Source organism: Dendrobates tinctorius, unplaced genomic scaffold (genome assembly GCF_039654945.1).
Source record: "Dendrobates tinctorius isolate UK_male_01 unplaced genomic scaffold, ASM3965494v1 ptg000013l, whole genome shotgun sequence".
Taxonomy (NCBI): domain Eukaryota; kingdom Metazoa; phylum Chordata; class Amphibia; order Anura; family Dendrobatidae; genus Dendrobates; species Dendrobates tinctorius.
In genome coordinates, this window is record NW_027361681.1 from 12497195 (window position 1) to 12518626 (window position 21432).

The 21432-nt window shown below is 46.3% G+C and overlaps 1 protein-coding gene across 5 annotated transcripts in view; it reads right to left on the bottom strand.

The window, feature by feature from the left end:
* SEC16A (SEC16 homolog A, endoplasmic reticulum export factor) overlaps nucleotides 1-21432 on the bottom strand; it is a 94852-nt gene that overhangs the window by 18523 nt on the left and 54897 nt on the right. For 4 of the 5 annotated variants that reach the window (XM_073559337.1, XM_073559327.1, XM_073559361.1 and 1 more), the window contains 10 exons: nucleotides 21087-21200; nucleotides 20779-20980; nucleotides 5662-5895; nucleotides 5403-5488; nucleotides 4647-4694; nucleotides 4408-4557; nucleotides 3962-4039; nucleotides 1445-1504; nucleotides 1205-1325; nucleotides 858-995 (listed from right to left, as the gene is read on the bottom strand). In XM_073559337.1, coding sequence (XP_073415438.1) covers nucleotides 858-995; nucleotides 1205-1325; nucleotides 1445-1504; nucleotides 3962-4039; nucleotides 4408-4557; nucleotides 4647-4694; nucleotides 5403-5488; nucleotides 5662-5895; nucleotides 20779-20980; nucleotides 21087-21200 — 1231 coding nt within the window. The remainder of the gene's footprint in view (nucleotides 1-857; nucleotides 996-1204; nucleotides 1326-1444; nucleotides 1505-3961; nucleotides 4040-4407; nucleotides 4558-4646; nucleotides 4695-5402; nucleotides 5489-5661; nucleotides 5896-20778; nucleotides 20981-21086; nucleotides 21201-21432) is intronic. The other variant, XM_073559345.1, reaches the window with a different exon arrangement.

Sequence of the window (21432 nt, forward strand, 5' to 3'; positions counted from 1 at the left end):
AGCCATGCAAATTGCGGGGGCCGCGACGGGGCACAGAACGAGCGCCGCTGGCACCGGGCCAGCGCTTCCCCCCCGGCTCCCTCTGTGTGTGGAGGATCATGCAGAAGGACGCGCTGGCAGCCGACCTCATACTCACAGAGGTGATGCAGCAGAGCCGGAGTTGTGCTGCTCATAAAGGTATATACCTCAGTCCATCCTCCCTCTAGACAGGGGGATGGAGAGGACCCTTCCGTCCATCCGTCGCTTGCCTGACGCAGTGGGGTTGCAGGACGCCATTAGATAGGGACCTCTGTCCAATGCTGAAACTAGGTCAGTTGTCCTGCTATAGTTCTGGGCCCAGGAGAGGAAGCATGAAGGCGACCTTCCATGTGCTCGCCCTTTTGTAGGTGTGGGGAGATCGGGACCGTGAAGGAACAGTCGCCCCAAAGTGAAATCAGGCAAGCCCCATTTGTCGCAGCAGAGAGTACGGGAGGTATACTCCGCGTTCTTGCTTGTTAATGGTTCGGGGGAGAATGGACCCTTGAAAGGATCCATCGCCCCCTTCACTCCGTTAATTAAAAAATAAAAATTTACAGAAAAAACAAGAATTGAAATTAAAAACTTTTGGACCCAAGTGCCTCCTACAGACACTAAGCGAAAACTGGTTCAATCTGAGCCAGCAGGAGGATGTATACTGAAGAGGAGTTAATCTTGCTATGTTCACTTAGTGTCCTGCTAGTGGCAGCAGCATAACACCCATGGTCCTGTGTCCCCCAATGAGGCGTAGGAGAAAATTAAACGTGCAGGCTAAACATACAACACTTACAGGATTCACCGAAACACTAAGAAATGAATAAGAGACAAAAAGCATCAGATACCTGCGTTTGGGACAAAAAGATTTGTAGGGATCGGCATCGGGGTCAAAGGAGCAAACAGATCAGCTGGTGGCGGCACAGAGTTGGTAGGTTTGTTGCCTCCTAGGTTTAACACATCCACATATCGGGCCCGCGCTCCACCTGGCAGAGGGTGACAAGCAGAATGAGTGCACTCAGAATATGTCAGCACTACACATGGAAATAGAGAATCAGTTCTCATGCCAGCAGCAACTAATGTAAGGGGTAGTCTGGTCTTACAGCAATAGCCTATCAGTAGATTATGACATCAAGGGTCACATCACTGGGTTCCTTACACCACTGATTTGGATTTAAAGAAGCATTACTTGTACCTGCTTTTATGGAGAACATGTTAACTGAAGGATTGGGGGGAGCACTCAGTAATCCTGGGCCTGAAGGAACAGCCAGAGATCTTTTAGGCATGCTGGATGGAGGAGGTGGTAGTGGCTTGTTCTGGAATAAAAATATGTCATTTGGATCAAACAGAAGTACAGAATAACCACCATCCATCCTCCAATGAGGACAAGACACAGCTGAGCCCAAATAGCAAACACTGGCAGCTGGATACTCACATCCTCTCCCTCCGGCTCATCCAGGTTAATCCATCGCTGTCGTGCTTCATCCCAAACAATCTACAACACAAAAAAAGCCTTCAGCAAGTGACTGGCAAAACGTCATTAGTCCAACACTGTGGACGACGATCAGCAGGCATCAGGGAAGCCAACCAAAGACTGCCACTCAATATAGCGCTTATAAATCATACAAAGCAGCCAAGCTCCCTCAGATGTAGATTATGGGTGATTATGGCAGCCAAACATGGACTAATCATCAAGCATGGGATGATTTGCCTTTCAGAAGACTAGCCCTATGGGAGTCAGAAAGGGGGATAGCTTTCCCAGCAAAGCAGGAGGAGAAAATGTGGATAACGGATTGTTTCTTGGCCGTCACAATTTATTGATACCGCAATGAGTATCAATGTTTAGAAGGGGTCGTTCTGTTTTAACTTTTATTACTTCATAGGCTCAGATGTACAACTTATCATACTGAGCTTTTGCTCACCCTCCCTGGAGCCAACGCCGCCGCAAGGTTGCTGCTTTGGTCACTGATGAGCAGCACAGTTGACGTTGACCTATTGCTGGGCTTAGCAACTTGTGTAGTCGACAACGGCAGGAGAGTTGAGTCGAGTAACCGCTGCATCCGATCACGAGTGCTGTAGTCTAGGTATTACTGTTACAGCCAATACATGGATCATAGGGCATCAAAGAGTCATTTCTGGACCGGGGGAGGCGAGTAAAAGCTCTGTGTTATTATATACAGGGTTTGGACAAAATAATGGAAACACCTAACGTTTTGGCATCATAATCTTCGAACATGTTATAAACATGCAAACCGTGACATATGGTAATGTTTTTTAGTTGATTATTTGTGATATGTGTATGCAAATTAACATTTTGTTTTGCAGAATTGCAAGAACATTGATGAAAACCTGATAGCAATGGCAGACCTCTCGGATTTTCAAAGAGGTCAAATTGTTGGTGCTCGTATGGCAGGCGCTAGTGTAACAGAAAGTGCCCGAATGCTTGGCGTGTCAAGAGGTACTGTCTCTAAAGTAATGACTGCGTTTGAAAGAGAAGGAAAAACGTCCGCAGCAAAGCACAGGTCCGGCCGAAAGTCGAAGTTGACCGAGAGAGACCGTCGGACTCTAAAGCGAATTGTGAGAGAGGATCACAAGACCACGGCTCTGAAAATCACTGCTGAGCTCAATGAACACCTACAGAACACAGTTTCCACGAAAAATGTTCGTCGGGAGCTGCACAAATATGGATTCCACAGACGAGCTGCAATTCGAAAACCGCTGCTCTCAATGACAAATGTTTCCAAGTGTTTAGAGTGGTGTAGAAACCTCCAGAATTGGTCCCTCCATCAGTGGAAACGTGATATTCTCAGACGAATCATCGTTTACCCTATTTCCGACCTCCGGCCGAGTGTACGTTTGGAGACAGCCGAAAGAAGCATTCCATCCAGACTGCCTTCTCCCAACCGTAAAACACGGCGGAGGTTCTGTGATGATCTGGGGCGCTATTTTGTGGCGATCCGCCGGGCCAATGATATCCCTTCATGGAAGAATTAACAGCCGAGCTTATTTAGGCATTTTGTGCAACCAAGTGCATCCTATGGTTCAAGCACTGTTCCCGGAGGTGAACACCATCTTTCAGGATGATAATGCACCAATTCATACAGCTAGAATTGTTAAAGCATGGCACGAGGAACATTGTAATGAAGTTGAGCATCTCATCTGGCCCCCACAATCCCCAGACCTCAACATTATTGAGCATTTATGGTCGATTTTAGAGATTCAAGTTAGACGTTGATTTCCGCCGCCATCGTCACTCAAAGAATGGAGGGTGTTTTAATTGAAGAATGGGCTAAAGTTCCTTTGGAAACAATTCACACCTTGTATGAATCCATACCTCGGATAATTGAGGCTATAATCGCCGCAAAAGGTGGACCTACACCATATTACACTAACTTTTGTTGATGTTTCCAGGTGTTCCCATTATTTTGTCCAACCCCTGTACATATCTAAGCCTTAAGAGTAATAAAAGAAAAAAAAAAAAGGAAAACACTTTTAAAGGGAATCTGTCACCGAGTGTATGTTGGCCTATCAAAGAAATGACCGAGCCCCAGATGCAGGCACCATCACTTGAAATATTAAGTAACTTGCAGAAGATAAGTTTATCCCCTACAATGAGAGCCGAGTGGTCCACATTCATGAGCTCAACCGTCCTGCAGTTTAATACTACACCACACATAGTGGAAAAGCTGTCAATCAGCGATGGAGGGGCAACCCCTGAATTTGGAGGGCTCCATAGGAGTGCACATCACGGGGAGAACTATAGTGCTCCGCTCATGATGCAGGAGGTAAACAACGACCTTATGAGAACTACATCTACCAGTGTCGGATGAGGGTCTGTCCTTAGGTCGGACATAAACCTGGTGACTTCCTCAGGGAGAGGTGGCAGTAGAGACGCAGGCGTACAACGGTGCCCTACAGCACAGAAAGCAGAATACAAGCTGCTCATCCTTACAGATTTATTCCTGTCATCTGGCAGGTGAGCTTCGTTCTTTCCTTTCCTCATCAGCCAGCCAAACCAACTTCTACCGCTCTACAAAATGGTTTGAAGAGAGACAAGTATAAGGACTAAATGCTGAGCTTACGTTATAATGTACAACACATAAGGGTCAGTTATACAGCTTATCAGTGAGTTTTGCTGTACTTCGTGGTCAGGTTTGTAAGAAACGCTGCACCAGCCATTATTGATCCTGTACTGACATAGTGCATCTAGACTCTACTAGTGCACAGAGAACGGCTCGTACAGCAGTTCCTTAAAGTGCTGCTTACCTTCCGGCTTTTAAGGCGGTGAGACGACCTTCTATAGGGTATTTCAAAACTACAGTTTTGTATAGCGATATAACTGTACTAATGTGACCACTTGGTCTCTATGACCTGCAGCAAAAATACTGCTCCGCTCACCCCATGTGAAGCAATGGCCTTCCCTTCTTTCTTGGGCTCAGGTTTTTTAATTTCAGGAATGGGTGGAGGTGACGGCTGCAAACCGATGGAACTCCTGCGGTTGGACCCTACTGAATGGGTGGAGGATTCAGAGGTGGTCCTGGTCCGTCTCTGTACATAAGAACACAATTATACAGTGAGAGGGACAATGTGGAGCAGAAGTTGAATCGCCATACAATATACAGTTAGTAGCAGCTCACCATATGAGATGACGACTGAGACACCGTTCTGGACCTCGGTCCTGGAGCCTGAGAGAACAGCAATGGGTAATAATCACTGACAGCAGCATTATCCCTGCGTGTGATAGGATGAAGAAAGGGGGGAGAAAATGCCAAACCCCAATGCAATAAAAATATATCCTGTATTAAATAGTTAATGGGTTAAAAACAATGAATAAAGGGGAAACAAAGACAAAGCGGACATGGTAAGACATAAGAAAATGGCTAAGATTGTAACACAAAATGACGTGCTGTCGAAAGCATAGAAGGAAATTTTGATGAGTAACTATAGCAGATCTCAGTTATTAAGTTCTCATATGCACGTGAAAGTCTATGGAAATACATCCAGGAGATAGTAATAAAGAGAGTCAACAAAATGGGTGCTAAAAAATCATTGAGTGTATACAACAGTGCTAAACATAAATTTATCCATAAGTATATGCATGTAAACCACTAGCATGAATGTAAAAGTTATCCATTTAGCTAAAACTTAACTCAGCTACTAAGAAGAAAAACAACTGGAAGTCACAGAATAGTTAAATCAAATTAGAGCCATTTTCAAGATAGTTACATATCCCATGGAGATATATTTATATTGCATTGGTGTCTGGCATTTTCTCCTTCCCTCTCTTGGCTATACAATTTTGTGTACGCCTTTAGACACAAGATTTTGCAAAGTTCTGCCCTGTAGGATCCCTCTGTATGATTCTTTAGATTACTCAGGACATGGATACTTACCATTTTTGCCATTTCACCATAGAAGTCAAATCCAGAGTCATGGAAGGTGGTTTTGGTAGGGGAGTTGGTAGGGGGTCTCTGTATGGCTTAAGACAAATAAGAATGAATAAAGCTTCTTTTACACATGCTCCATGGATCATCGAATAGGTTGGAAAGCCCCTACCTCAATGCAGGTCACTCCACACAGACCTGTAAAAAGATAAGGCCACGGAAGGGAATGTCCATCCCATGTGGTGCAGATTTGGAGTAATCAACTCACCTGGATCCTGGATCCACTGTTCTGGAGGAGTGAATCCTGCAGAGTGAGGAGGGCTTGGTACAGTTTCCATGGGAGCTGGGGTATACGAGGACACCTGTTCACTGCTTACAGGTACAAACCCTGGTCCAAGTGCTGGCATGGGTGCCGGTATAAATGCATGGGGTGGGACAGTGCTCGGCATATCACTAACAGGAGGAACAGGTGGTGGATAAAGAGCGGCAGTGTTATCAGGACCTGGAAATATATATATAAAAAAAAAAATAAAATTGAAAAAACTATCAACACCCTTACATTAACCCCTTCACCCCCAAGGGTGGTTTGCACGTTCATGACCGGGCCAATTTTTACAATTCTGACCACTGTCCCTTTATGAGGTCATAACTCTGGAACGCTTCCATGGATCCCGGTGATTCTGACATTGTTTTCTCGTGACATATTGTACTTCATGTTACTGGTAAAATTTCATTCAAATAACTTGTGTTTATTTGTGAAAAAAATGGAAATTTGGCAAAAATTTTGAAAATTTCGCAATTTTCCAACTTTGAATTTTTATGCCCTTAAATCACAGAGATATGGCACACAAAAAACTTGATAACTAACATTTCCCACATGTTTACTTTACATCAGCACAATTTTGGAACCAACATTTTTTTTTGTTAGGAAGTTATAAGGGTTAAAAGTTGACCAGCGATTTCTCATTTTAACAACACCATTTTATTTTTAGGACCACATCACATTTGAAGCCACTTTGAGGGGTCTATAGGATAGAAAATACCCAAAAGTGACACCATTCTAAAAACTGCACCCCTTAAGGTGCTCAAAACCACATTCAAGAAGTTCATTAACCCTTTAGGTGCGTCACAGGAATTTTTTTGAATATTTAAAAAAAAATGAACATCTAACTTTTTTTCACAAAAAAAGTACTTCAGGTTCAATTTTTTTTATTTTACCAAGGGTAACAGGAGAAATTGGACTGCAAAAGTTATTGTGCAATTTGTCCTGAGTACGCTGATACCTGATTTGTGGGGGGGAACGACTGTTTCGGCGCATGGCAGAGCTCAGAATGGAAGGAGCGCCGTTTGACTTTTTCAATGCAAAATTGGCTGGAATTCAGATCGGACGCCATGTCACGTTTGGAGAGTCCCTGGTGTACCTAAACAGTGGAAACCCTCTACAAGTGACCCCATTTTGGAAACTAGACCCCCCAAGGAACTTATCTAGATATGTGGTGAGAACTTTGAACCCACAAGGGCTTTACAGAAGTTTATAACGTACAGCGGTACAATTAAAAAATCATATTTTTTCCACAAAAATGATCTTTTCACCCCAATTTTTATTTTCCCAAGGGTAACAGGACCCTAAAAGTTATTGTGCAATTTGTCCTGAGTATGCTGATACCCCACATGTGGGGGTAAACCACTATTTGGGCGCATGGCAGAGCTCGGAAGGGAAGCAGCGCCATTTGACGTTTTTGGCTGGAATTGAGATCGGACATCATGTCGCGATTGGAAAACCCCTGATGTACCAAAACAGTGGAAACCCCCCACAAATGACACCATTTTGGAAACTAGACCCCCTAAGGAACTTATCTAGATGTGTGGTGAGAACTTTGAATCCCCCAGTGGTTCACAGAAGTTTATAACGCCCGGGCGTGAAAATAAAAAATTCGTATTTTTTCCACAAACATGATCTTTTAGTCACCTTTTTTTTTATTTTCCCAAGGGTAACAGGAGAAATTAGACCCCAAAAGTTGTTGTCCAATTTGTCCTGAGTACGCTGATACCCCATATGTGGGAGAAAACTACTGTATGGGCACACGTCGGGGCTCGGAAGGGAAGTAGTGACGTTTTGGAATGCAGACATTGATGGAATGGTCTGCGGGTGTCATGTTGCCTTTGGAGAGCCCCTAATGTACCTAAACAGTGGAAACCCCCCACAAATGACCCCATTTTGAAAACTAGACCCCTAAGGAACTTATTTAGATGTGAGGTGAGAACTTTGAACCCCCAAGGGCTTCACAGAAGTTTATAATGCCAGGGCATGAAAATAAAAAAATCGTATTTTTTCCACAAACATGATCAATTAGTCCCCAATTTTTTTATTTTCCCAAGGGTAGCAGGAGAAATTGAACCCCAAAAGTTGTTGTCCAATTTGTCCTGAGTACGCTGACACCCCATATGTGGGAGAAAACTACTGTATGGACACACGTCAGGGCTCGGAAGGGAAGTAGTGACGTTTTGGAATGCAGACTTTGATGGAATGGTCTGCGGGTGTCATGTTGCCTTTGGAGAGCCCCTAATGTACCTAAACAGTGGAAACACCCACAAAACAGGATTTTTGGGTTGCTTACCGTAAAATCTGTTTCTCGGAGCCTTCATTGGGGGACACAGAGACCTTGGGTGTATGCTGCTGCCACTAGGAGGCTGACACTATGCACAAAAAAAGATAGCTCCTCCTCCGCAGTGTACACCCCACCGACCGGCAGAGAATTCCTCAGTTAGTGAGAAAGCAGTAGGAGAAGTAACAGAATAGGTTGACAACATAAACAACTCAACTGTAACCATTCAACCAAAGTAAGAACAGGAGCTGTAAAACATGGGAGGGTGCTGTGTCCCCCAATAAAGGCTCCGAGAAACAGATTTTACGGTAAGCAACCCAAAAATCCTGTTTTCTCGTTCGCCTTATTGGGGGACACAGAGACCTTGGGACGTCCCAAAGCAGTCCCTGGGGTGGGAAACAAACTTCCATCAGGCCAGCGGACTCACCACCACGGCCTGCAGAATCCGTCTACCTAGGCTGGCGTCCGCCGAAGCGTAGGTGTGGACTCTGTAGAATTTCACAAACGTGTGAACCGATGACCATGTTGCAGCTTTGCAAAGCTGCAGTGCGGAAGCTCTGTGGCGCACCGCCCAGGAGGCACCCACTGCTCGAGTAGAGTGGGCCCTGATACCCGGAGGGGCTCCGCGACGCTTAACACGGTAGGCTTCCAGGATAGCCGATCTGATCCAGCGAGCAATGGTGGCTTTTGACGCCGGGTGACCTTTCCGCGCTCCATCAGGGATAATGAAAAGAGACTCTGTCTTTCGCAAGGAAGTCGTCCTAGACAGATAGACTCTTACCGCCCTAACCAGGTCCAGCTTGTTTAAGGACCGCTCTCGGGGATGAGTTGGATTCGGACAAAAGGACGGGAGCACGATATCCTCGTTGAGGTGAAACGAGGACACCACCTTCGGAAGGAACGAGGGCGGAGGCCGCAGAACTACCTTATCCTGGTGGAGAACCAGAAAGGGAGAGCGGCACGAAAGAGCTGCCAATTCCGACACGCGCCGGACGGAGGTGATGGCCACCAGAAAGGCTACCTTCCAAGAAAGGAGAGAAAGGGAAATATCCCTGAGGGGTTCAAAGGGCGGACCTTGCAGAACCTCAAGAACCAGATTAAGATCCCATGGATCCACGGGCGCCCGGTACGGCGGGACCGTGTGAGCCACGCCCTGAAGAAAGGTCTTAACCTGAGGACGGGAAGCCAACGTTTTCTGAAACAGAATGGACAGCGCCGAAACTTGACCCTTCAGGGAACTGAGGGCAAGCCCCGCATCCAATCCTGCCTGAAGAAACGCTAGGACTGAAGGGAGCGAAAAGGACATGGGCGCGACGTCATTGGTCTCACACCAAGTGAAATAGGCCTTCCAAGTACGGTAGTAAATCTTGGAAGATGATGGCTTTCTGGCTCGGATCATGGTCTGAATTACGTGGTCGGAAAATCCTGCTCGTTTCAGAACCTCGGTCTCAACAGCCACGCCGTTAAATTGAGCGGCCGAGAATTGGGGTGGCAAATCGGACCCTGAGACAGCAGATCTGTTCTGTCTGGAAGCTTCCAGGGGGCGTCCGCGAGAAGGTTGACAATGTCCGCGAACCAAGACCTTCTGGGCCAATTCGGGGCGATGAGAATGACCGGAAGTCCTTCTGCCTTGATCTTCTTCAACAGCTTGGGAAGAAGAGGCAGAGGAGGGAACAGGTAGGGAAGTTCGAACTGGGACCAAGGAACGGCCAGGGCGTCGGCGCCCACTGCCAGAGGGTCCCGAGACCTGGACACGAATTGTGGGACTTTCCTGTTGAGGCGAGACGACATGAGGTCTACATCCGGGGTTCCCCACCGAAGGCAGAGCAGATGAAACACTTCCGGATGTAGGGACCATTCTCCCGCCGCGAGACCCTCGCGGCTGAGAAAATCGGTGGCCCAGTTGTCTACGCCGGGAATGTGAACCGCGGAAATTGTCGGGACGGAAATCTCCGCCCAACGAAGAATCTTGGACACCTCCGCCAGGGCTGAAACACTCCGTGTTCCCCCTTGGCGGTTGACATATGCCACCGCTGTGGCGTTGTCTGTCTGAATCCGTACCGGCAGTCCCTTGAGGAGCCTTTCCCAGTGGACCAGAGCAAGATGGATCGCTCGAATCTCCAGAACGTTGATCGGTAGCGCTGATTCCCGATCCGACCATCGACCCTGAACAGTGTGGTTGCGGAACACAGCACCCCAACCGAGGAGACTGGCATCTGTGGTTACTATCTGCCAGTGAATGGGAAGGAAGGATCGACCCGATAGAATGAGAGGTGACGACAACCACCAGTTGAGAGACCGCTTGATCCGGTAAGAAAGATGGACAGGGCGATCCAGGGACCGAGGTGACCTGTTCCATTTCGACAGAATGGCCTGCTGGAGAGGCCTGGCGTGAAATTGGGCAAAGGGAACTGCCTCTATCGCCGCGACCATCTTTCCCAGGACCCTCATGGCTGTACGGAGGGATGGGAATCGCGAGGTCTGCAGCGATCGTACTTCCTGCTGCAGAGAGAGAATCTTTTCTTGTGGGAGAAAGACCCTTGACCGACGAGTGTCGAACAGAAGACCTAGAAAGACCAGGCGTTGGGTAGGAATCAGACAGGACTTTTTCCTGTTGACGATCCACCCGAAATTGGAAAGAGTGTCCAGGACGATTGACAAACTTTGGTGAGCCTGTTGGAATGAGGGAGCCTTGATCAGAATATCGTCTAGGTACGGGAAAAGAACGAGGCCTCTGACTCTCAACAAAGCCATCAACGCAGCCATGATCTTCGTGAAGACTCTGGGAGCGGTGGCAAGACCGAACGGCAGTGCGACAAACTGGTAGTGGTGCTGTCGAATCGCAAAGCGCAGGAACTTCTGATGTCCGGAGAAAATTGGAACATGTAAATAGGCATCTTGGATGTCTATTGAGCACATGAATTCCTGCTCCTCCATGGAGGCGATGACCGAGCGAAGCGACTCCATGCGGAAGTGGCGAAGGCGGACCCTCTTGTTGAGCAGCTTGAGATCCAAGATGGGTCGAACTGCGCCGTCTTTTTTCGGCACTACAAACAGGTTCGAGTAGAACCCCGTGAAGCGCTCCGATTCGGGAACGGGCACAATCACCCCGGAACTGAGGAGAGCGGCGATAGCTGTAGAGAACCCCGGGATCAAGGCTGGATCCTTTGGAGGCCGGGATTCGAAGAAACGATCCCGTGGGAGAGAGACGAACTCTATCTTGTATCCTGAGGATACGACCTCCCTGACCCAGGCGTCCTCCACGGCGGCCAGCCAAACGTCCCTGAAGGAAAGAAGTCGACCTCCCAATTGGAAACGCCCTTCGCGTGCCCGATGATAGTCATGCTGAAGTAGACCGTCCAGATCTAGATCTGGACGGTCTGCCCTGGGAGGAGTGGGGTCGCCAGGAAGGAGTGGGTCTGAAGGAAACTTTCCTTCTCTCCTGGCGAGCCTGCGGTCTCTGTTGGCTGGAGGAGTTGTCCGCCGTATTGAAACGGCGGAAAGTCCGAAAGGGTCGAAACTGACGCCTTAGTGGGGGTCTGCGAGGCTTGGACTGAGGGAGGAGTGAACTCGTGCCTCCGGTGGCGTCCTTAATAATCTGGTCCAATTGGGACCCAAAGAGGCGCACCCCCTGAAAAGGCAGGTTAGTGAGGGACTTTTTAGAAGACAAGTCCGCTTGCCATGCCTTTAGCCAAAGTGTACGTCGAATTGCAATAACGTTGCTTGACGCCTGAACTGCACAGGATGCAACATCCAAGGAAGCGGAGAGAAGATAGTCCCCAGCATGGGAGATCTGATTGGCCAAATGCTCCGGTTGCGCCTTATCTAAGATGCCCTGCCGAAGGTCGTCTGCCCACGTGGCTATGGTCTTTGCTGTCCAGGATGAAGCAAAGATTGGACACACCGCCACTGAAGCCGCTTCAAAGGCAGACTTCGCCAGGGATTCTATAATCCTGTCATTAGAATCCTTTAGGGACGCCACGCCTGAAAGCGGGAGAACCGTGTTATTGGATAGCCTGGACACGGGCGGATCGACCGAGGGAGAGGCCGACCAGTTGTCCGTGAGCTCCTTAGCAAATGGGTAGAGTATGCCGAGACGTTTTCCTCTTTGAAAGCGTCTGGTCGGATCCTCTCTTTCCTTGGTAAAAATTTTCCCAAACTGGGAATGGAAAGGAAAAACCCTGGAGGGAGTTTCTGCCCGTCTGAACGAAACCTCCTGATCTGAGGATTTCGCAGGGGAGTCAGCAATATCGAAGGTATGATGGATCGCAGCAATGAGGTCCTGCACTGACACCTTCATGCTTGCATCCTGGTCTGAATCCAGCTCTAAAATCCCCTCAGATGACCTGTCCGAAAGCGCTTCCCCTGACTCGAGAGAGGAGGCCCGAGAGGGAGACTGGTGAGAAGGGCTATGCGGTGAGATGGGACTAGGAGAGGATTCCGGCTGGGAATCTTGCCTGGGTCTTTTGCGACTACCGCTGGCTGATTCAGATGGAACAATTTGGGACCTGCTTGGCCCTGCTGAAGAGTCCAGGGGCAACTTATCAAGAACGGCCACCAGGGACTGAGACACCCTGGTGAGGTCTGCCACTGATTGAGATAGCGAGGAGGCCCAGCCAGGCATGGGGGGCTCACTCTCACCTGGGGCCGCAGATGGCTCCTGGACGGCGTCAGGCTGAATTGGATTGCTACAATCCAGGCAGAGGGGAGTGGACTGGCCTGAGGGAAGTTTGCGATTGCACGAAGAACATGCAAAGTACTTGACTAAAGTGCAGGGGGGGGCGGTAGAGCGGGTACGATCAGACTTAGACATCGTGAAAAGCTGAGGTAATGCCGGAAGGTTGGGGGACAGAGGGCGGAGAAGGGTCAGTCTGCAGTGCAGAGCTACTCACGGTCCGGTATCCCCAGAAGCGATGCTCTGCGACCTGTCAGTGGATGCAGGTCAGAGCGAAATCCGGCCGACAGACCTCCTGAAAAAACCAGCTGGAAAAGATGCTGTCCAGTGAGGAGCTGGTGCCCGGCTAACAGGCTGGGAAAATGGCGCCGTCCTGAGAAAAAGCGCGCCTTAGGAGAGGAGGGAGGGCGGAGCACCTCGCAGGGTTAAAATTCACCGCCCTCTAAACAATAGCAGGCTGGGCAGGTGAAGGACAGGCGGTGGGAGGGCCTGGGAAGAGTGGGAGAGAAGCCCGCTTAGAACAAAGGGCCGGGTTGGCGTGGCCGCGACCCAGCGGTAGGCCCGGACTGAAGCCGGGGCCTAAATTAGTTGCGGCGGCCGCCTGTCAGCAGGGGGTCGGCGAGGAGGTCCGAAAAAGTGGGACGTCGCAAGTCGCTCCCAATGGGAAAAAACCCTGTGCTCCCTGTACCCAGAAAGGGGGGAGGGAAGGGGGGGGATGCCCAGCAACATTGAGCTGCCTATAGCCTTGTGGCGACTGCGAGCGACCGCAGCGCCTACCCCTGTGACCATTGAAGAGGTGACCGTCGGGAATGGGCAGCAGGTAAATAAATATGAAGCCGGGGCCTAATACTCACCTATCCACGATCCGTTACCTGTCTGAAGAAGTCTTGCGTCTCATCCAACCGACAGGCTCTGGTAGGCGAGTGGGAGGGAGACTGGCGACAAGGACCCCTGGAGTCGCTGGCACGTCTTGGTGTCGGCGTCTGTCTGGCTGGTCCTGCCGCGGAGAACTGCAAGGATACGGGGTGGCAGTACACGCCGTACTTGCAGACTCCATGTGGGAGTACAGATGTGACTTTTCACTCTGTATCCCTCCGTAGAACCTGAAAAGGAACGACGCACGACGAGGTAGATATGGGTCTAATAAAAGACCCGTGTCCACCTCCTACTGACACTAAGCTAAACTGAGGAATTCTCTGCCGGTCGGTGGGGTGTACACTGCGGAGGAGGAGCTATCTTTTTTTGTTCATAGTGTCAGCCTCCTAGTGGCAGCAGCATACACCCAAGGTCTCTGTGTCCCCCAATAAGGCGAACGAGAAATGACCCCATTTTGGAAACGAGAACCCCTAAGGAACTTATCTAGATGTGTGGTGAGCACTTTGAACCCCCAAGTGCTTTACAGAAGTTTATAACGCTCGGACGTGAAAATAATAAAATCATTTTTTTCCACAAAAATGATATTTTTGCCCCCAATTTTTTATTTTCCCAAGGGTAACAGGAGAAATTGGACCCCAAAAATAGTTTTGCAATTTGTCCTGAGTAGGCTGATACCCTACATGTGGGGGTAAAACACTGTTTGGGCGCATGGCAGAGCTTGGAAGGGAAGGAGCACCATATGACTTTTTCAACTCAGAATTGGCTGGAATTGAGATCAGACGCAATGTTGCATTTGGAGAGCCCCTGATGTGCCCAAACAGTGGAAACCCCCAATTCTAACTCCAACCCGAACCCCAACACACCCCTAACCCTAATCTCAGCCCTAACCCTAGCCCTAACCCTAACCCTAGCCCTAGCCCTAACCCTAGCCCTAACCCTAGCGGAAAAATGGAAATAAATACATTTTTTTAATTTTATTATTTTTCCCTAACTAAGGGGGTGATAACGGGGGGTTTGATTTACTATTTATGGCGGTTTTTAGGTTTGGCGGCTGTCGCACGCTGAAAGACGCTTTTTATTGTAAAAATAGTTTTTGCATCACCACATATTGAGAGCTATAATTTTTCCGTATTTTGACCCACCGAGTCATGTGAGGTCTTATTTTTTGCAGGACAAGTTGACGTTTTTATCGGTACCATTTTCGGACATGTGACATTTTTTGATCGCTTTTTATTCCGATTTTTGGGACGCAGAATGAACAAAAACCAGCGTTTCCTGAATTTCTTTTGGGGGGGTGCGTTTACACCGTTCCGCGTGCGGTAAAATTGATAAAGCGGTTTTATTCTTCGGGTCAGTACGGTTACAGCGATACCTCATTTAGGTCGTTTTTTTATGTTTTGGCAGTTTTATGCAATGAAAACTATTTTATATAAAAAATAATTATTTTTGCATCGCTTTATTCTGCGAGCTATAACTTTTTTATTTTTTCGCTGATGATGCTGTGTGGTGGCTCGTTTTTTGCGGGACAAGATGACGTTTTCAGCGGTACCATGGATATTTATATGCGTCTTTTTGATCGCGCGTTATTACACTTTGTTTGGCGGTATGATAAATCATTTTTTGCTTCGTTTTTTATTTTTATTTTTTAAGGGGTTCGCTAAAGGGGTTAACTAATGGGAAAGTTTTATAGGGCGGGTCGTTACGGACGCGGCGATACCTAATATGTGTACTTTTATTGTTTTGTTTTTTTTTATTTTCAAAAAATGAATTTATTGGGGAATATATATTTTTTTTTTTACTAATTTATTTGGCGATTTTTTAAAATTATTTTTACACTTTTTTTTTTATTTTTTTTTACTTTATTATAGTCCCAGGTGGGACATCACTGTCCTGTGACAGATCGCTGATCTGTCACATCACAGATCACTGTGACAGATCAGCAATCTGTCACAGGCATTGAAGACTTCCTCTTGCCTGCGCTTTGCAGGCACTGAGGAAGCCAGCTTCCTGCAGGCCCCCGTCGCCATCTTGGATTCGGGGGCCTGGAGGAAAGGAGTCCCCCGCAGCAGCGCTGCACATTGCGCTGCCGTGGGGGGCTCAGGGAAGCACGGAGGGAGCCCCCTCCCTGCCGATGCTTCCCTTTAACCCCCGGTATACCGCGATCGTGTTTGATCGCGGTGTGCAAGGGGTTAACGTATCGGGGGCGGTCCGTGACCGCCCCTGACACATTGTGCCGGGTGTCAGCTGTGATAATCTGTTGACACCCGACCGCGATCAGCAGCGCTCACCACGTGGGCGCCGCTGATCGCGGTAGACGTACTATCCCGTCCATGGGCATAGGGGCCCGGGTCCCATGGACGGGATAGTACGTCTCATGTCAGGAAGGGGTTAAAATCTATAATGGGCCCCTGGTACAAAGATTATAATGAAAGGTCAATGGTACAGAAGCCAAGGACACAAATCCTGGTGTACACGCCTTTATAGCAGGTTATGTGGTGCCATCACCAGGACACATCATCTACCTCACGTCCATCACCTGTCAGCTACACATAGCAGGACATGTTGGCGACCATCACTCCAATCAGGTCACATTTCATCTACCACTCCTCACAGCATTGTGAAGACCAAGACTAATCTACACACTCTAGTCATCACTAGGGCTGAGCTCGTAATGGCAAGAGATGAATAGACTAGTCACCAACTAATCACAGACATGTCACCACAATGTGCTTTTGCACAGTTATTGCCGAAAGTGTTGGCCCCCTTGAAATTGCTTCAGAAACTGAATTATTTCTCCTAGAAAATTATTGTAATCACACATTTGTTATACACATTTATTTCCTTTGTGTGTATTGGAACACCACAAAAAAACTAGCAAACTGGACAGAATTTCACACAAACCCGCCAACATGGGCCGGACAAAATTGTTGGTACCCTCAATTTAGTATTTGGTTGCACACTCTTTGGAATAAATAACTGCAATAGCTTCCTATAACCATCAATAAGCTTCCAACACCCCTCAACTGAAATTTTGGACTACTTTTCTTTTGGAAACTGTTCCAGGACTCTCATTTGAAGGGTGCCTTCTCCCAACAGCAATTTTAAGATCTCTCCAAAGGTGTTCAATGGAATTTAGATCCGGACTCCTTGCTGGCCACTTCAGACCTCTCCAGCGCTGTTTCCATCCATTTCTGGGTGCATCTTGAAGTAGGTTTTGTGTCAGTGTCCTGCTGGAAGACAAACAACCTATGATGCAAACCCATATTTCTGACACTGGGCACTACATTGCAACCCCCAAATACTTTGGTAATCTTCATATTTCATGATGCCGTGCACAGTCAAGGCACCCAGTGCCAGAGGCAGCAAAATCACCCCAAAACATCTTTGAGCCTCCACCATATTTGACTGTAGGTACTGTGTTCTTTTCTTTGTAGGCCGCATTCTTTTTTCGGTAAACAGTAGAATGATGTGCTTTACCAAAAAGCTCTATCTTGGTCTCATCTGTCCATAACAAGCTTTCAAAGATAGATTTGAGCTTACTCTCGTACATTTTGGTAAACTGCACTCTAGCATTTTTATGTCTCTTTGTCAGCAGTGGGATCCTCTTGGGGCTTCTGCTATAGCGTTTCATTTCTCTCAAATGTTGACGGAGTTAGCGTTGACACTGATGCCCCTGAGCCTGCAGGACAGCTTGAATTTCTTTGGAACTTGATTGGGGCTGCTTATCAACCATCCAGACTCTCCAGCGTTGTAACCTTCGATCAATTTTTCTCTGCCGTCCAGGGGGATTATTTACAGTGCCATGGGTTGAGAACTTTTTAATTATGTTGTGCACCATGGACAAAGGAACCTCAAGATCTTTGGAGATGGACTTGTAACCTTGAGATTGAAATTTTTCAACAATTTTGGCTTTCAAGTCCTCAGACAGTTCTCTTCTCTTTCTGTTCTTCATACTTAATGTGTAACACACAAATACATTGCAAAGATTGAGTCAACTTTTCCCGATTTCAGGTGTGATTTTCATGCTGCACCTGTTCCTTTTCCAAAGGCTAGCTTGAACGAGCATCACATGCTTGAAACAAAGTTGCTTACCAGCAATTTCAGCAAGGTGCCAACAATTTTGTCAGGTACATTTTTTATTTTTTTGTGAAATAGTGTCCAATTTGAATGTGTTGTTCCAATACACACACACACACACAAAATAAAATAAACACATGTATAACAAAACGTGTATTTGCAATACATTTCTGGGAGAAATATTTCATTTTCTGAAACAATTTCCATTGTGCCAACACTTTAGGCCATGACTATGTGTAGTGGAATATGCAGGTGCATCTCACAAAATTAGATCATCAAAAAGTTAATTTATTTCAGTTCTTCAATACATAAAGTGAAACTCCTAATATAGAATTGTTACAAACAGTGATCTATTTCAAGTATTTATTTCTTTTACTGTTGATGATTATGGCTTACAGCCAATGAAAGCCAAAAGTCATTATCTCAGTAACATAGAATACTTTATAACACCAGCTTGAAAAAAATGATTTTAAAATCTGAAATGTTGGTCTACTGAAATGTATATTCAGTTAATGCACTCAATACTTGGTCAGTCTCCTTTGGCATCAATTACTGCATCAATGCGGCATGGCATGGAGGCGATCAGCCTGTGGCACTGCTGAGGTGTTATGGAAGCCCAGGTTGCTTTAATAGCAGCCTTCAGCTTGTGTATTGTTGGGTCTAATGTCTCTCATCTTCCTCTTGACAATACCACATAGATTCTCTACGGCGTTAAGGTCAGGCAAGTTTGCTGGCCAATCAAGCACAGCGATACTGTCGTTTTTAAAGGAGGTATCGATACTTTTGGCTGTGTGGACAGGTGCCAAGTCCTGCTGGAGAATGAAATTTCCATCTCCAAAAAGCTTGTCGGCAGAGGGAAGCATGAAGTGCTCTAAAATTTCCTGGTAGACGGCTGCGCAGACTTTGGTCTTGATAAAACACAGTGGACCTACACCAGCAGATGACATGGCTCCCCAAACCATCACTGATTGTGGAAACTTCACACCAGACCTCAAGCAGCTTGGATTGTCTGTCTCTCCACTCTTCCTCCAGACTGACTCTAGGACCTTGATTTCCAAGGTCTAGTGTGAAGTATCCACAATCAATGATGGTTTGGGGAGCCATGTCATCTGCTGGTGTAGAGAGAGAGAGAAAGAAAAAGAGAGAAAGAAAAAGAGAGAAAGAAAAAGAGAGAAAGAAAAAGAGAGAAAGAAAAAGAGAGAAAGAAAAAGAGAGAAAGAAAAAGAGAGAAAGAAAAAGAGAGAAAGAGAAAGAGAAAGAAAGAGAAAGAGAAAGAAAGAGAAAGAAAAAGAGAAAGAAAGAGAAAGAAAAAGAGAGAAAGAGAAAGAAAGAGAAAGAAAAAGAGAAAGAAAGAGAAAGAAAAAGAGAAAGAAAGAAAGAGAAAGAAAAAGAGAGAAAGAAAGAGAAAGAAAAAGAGAGAAAGAAAGAGAAAGAAAAAGAGAAAGAAAGAGAAAGAAAAAGAGAGAAAGAGAAAGAAAAAGAGAGAAAGAGAAAGAAAAAGAGAGAAAGAAAAAGAAAAAGAGAAAGAAAAAGAGAGAGAAAGAAAAAGAGAGAGAAAGAAAAAGAGAGAGAAAGAAAAAGAGAGAGAGAAAGAAAAAGAGAGAGAGAGAGAAAGAAAAAGAGAGAGAGAGAAAGAAAAAGAGAGAGAGAGAGAGAGAAAGAAAAAGAGAGAGAGAGAGAAAAAGAGAGAGAGAGAAAGAAAAAGAGAGAGAGAGAAAGAAAAAGAGAGAGAGAGAGAGAGAGAGAGAGAGAGAGAGAGAGAGAAAGAAAAAGAGAGAGAAAGAAAAAGAGAGAGAAAAAAAGAAAGAAAGAAAGAAAGAAAGAAAGAAAGAAAGAAAGAAAGAAAGAAAGAAAGAAAGAAAGAAAAAGATTTTTTGTGCCAGAATGGCTTTTGGGGTTAAATGAAATGAATGGAAATTCTTCCGGGCATGCTCAAAAGACGGAATCAGTGGATTCCGTCAGTGACGGATCCACCGCCCATAGGCGTCCAATATAGCAGGTGATGGACGGCGACGAATCGGTCACCAGCCGTCTTTTCAAAGCAGGCAAAAAACGTTACTATGTCCGTTGTATCCAATCGACGGACGCTGAAATTCCGACGGATCCGTCAAATGACGGATGCAACGGGACAGCCATGCGTTGCAATCTGTCCCTAATGAAGTCAATGAGAAAAAAAAAAAACGGATTCCACTAAAAAAAACGGATCCGTTTTTTTTCAAAAAAGGGCAGGTTTCGACTGATGTCAAAAGAGTGAAGTGTGAAAGAAGCCTTAGCAGTATGCTTTGAGTCATTGTCTTTTGGAAGGTGAACCTCCATCACAGTCTCAAATTACCAACAGACTGAAATAGCTTTTGCTCAATAATATCCCTGTATTTTGCATAATCCATTTTCAAATTGACTTGGACCATTTTCCCTGTCCCTGCTGACAATAAACATCCCACAGCATGATGCTTCCACCACATTGCTGTGGGCATAGTGTTCTTGGGGTGATGAGCCGTGTTGGTTTGGCACCTGCAGATTTTCCAGCCTCTGTGGCCTTTCAGAAAAGAGGTGTGTATACTGACAGACATAACAGATTGCACACAGGGGGTCTTCCTTTCACTAAGCATGAAAGTAATTGTTTGCATCAAAAATTTTTTAGTTGCTTCACAGCAAAAGGGGTGAATAAATATACACATGCCAATTTTTAGTTATTTGATCCCATAAATTTAATGTATGCCTATATTTTTCTGACTTCAACAATTTTGTGCATCACACACAAATCGGATTACAAAAATATTTAAACAGGTTGTGATGTAGCAAAATAAGTAAAAAGCCAAGGGGAGTAAATACTTTCGCAAGCCACTGTAATAGTGCTTTACATAAACCGCACTCTCTGTCTGCTGTACCAAAATCCAACAGACAACTTGCCAGGACAAGAATGACGGACGTTATTCCACTTTGTAAGATTTCTGCACCATTTGTGCTAAGACATCAATGCCTAAGATCCTGTGCATTCATTTTCTCTACAGTTCATCACTGCCCACCTCAGTGTTGGTTTGTGAACCCATTAAGACAGTAAGTAAAATATCCCATTACATGACAGAGGTAGGGAAAGGCTGTTTGTCTGCCTTGCATTAGTGAAGTAAATTGTCATGGCTTGTGTCCTTACCCGGCAGCGCCAGCTGAACCCCCTGAGTAGATGTCATATTGGGGAGGAAGTTAGTCAGGAGCGGATTATCTGTCATGACGGGCACATCATGTGTAGCAGCGATGCCCTCAGACTGACTGACATGATCTTGCTCAGAGCTTGGCGTGCTGCAGGCGTACTGCAGCGGAGTCGTCCTGCCAGTATTGTATACCACAGTACCTTGCTTAAAAAAAAAAAAAAAAAAAGAAGAGTGTAATACAACAAGAGAAACCTTGATTCAAACCGTCCTACTCCATCAAAAACATCTGCTTGAATTTTTGTAAGCATACCTTCATCTGCATGTCCAAGTGTCGCAGCCTAAGAAGCCAGGGCGGCTCCACAAATAACTCCTGCTCGGGTTTCTCCTTTAACTGAGGATCGAAAAACCTCAAGTGTGAGGACACCTGAAAAACAGCAGCAGCATTCACAAGGTTAACAGCATCACGAGGGCTCCATGCAGGAACAACATAATTAGTGTAAAAGACTCAATTGGGTTCCCAAATATTACAGCTGCACATACATACAGAGTTGAGCATGCTCCTATTTTGCATACATAGCAACTTGTACTCCAGTTCATTCTTTTCGGTTACGTTTCAGGTTTGTGCACTTAGTGCAGTTAAGGGTGGGGTCTCCCTT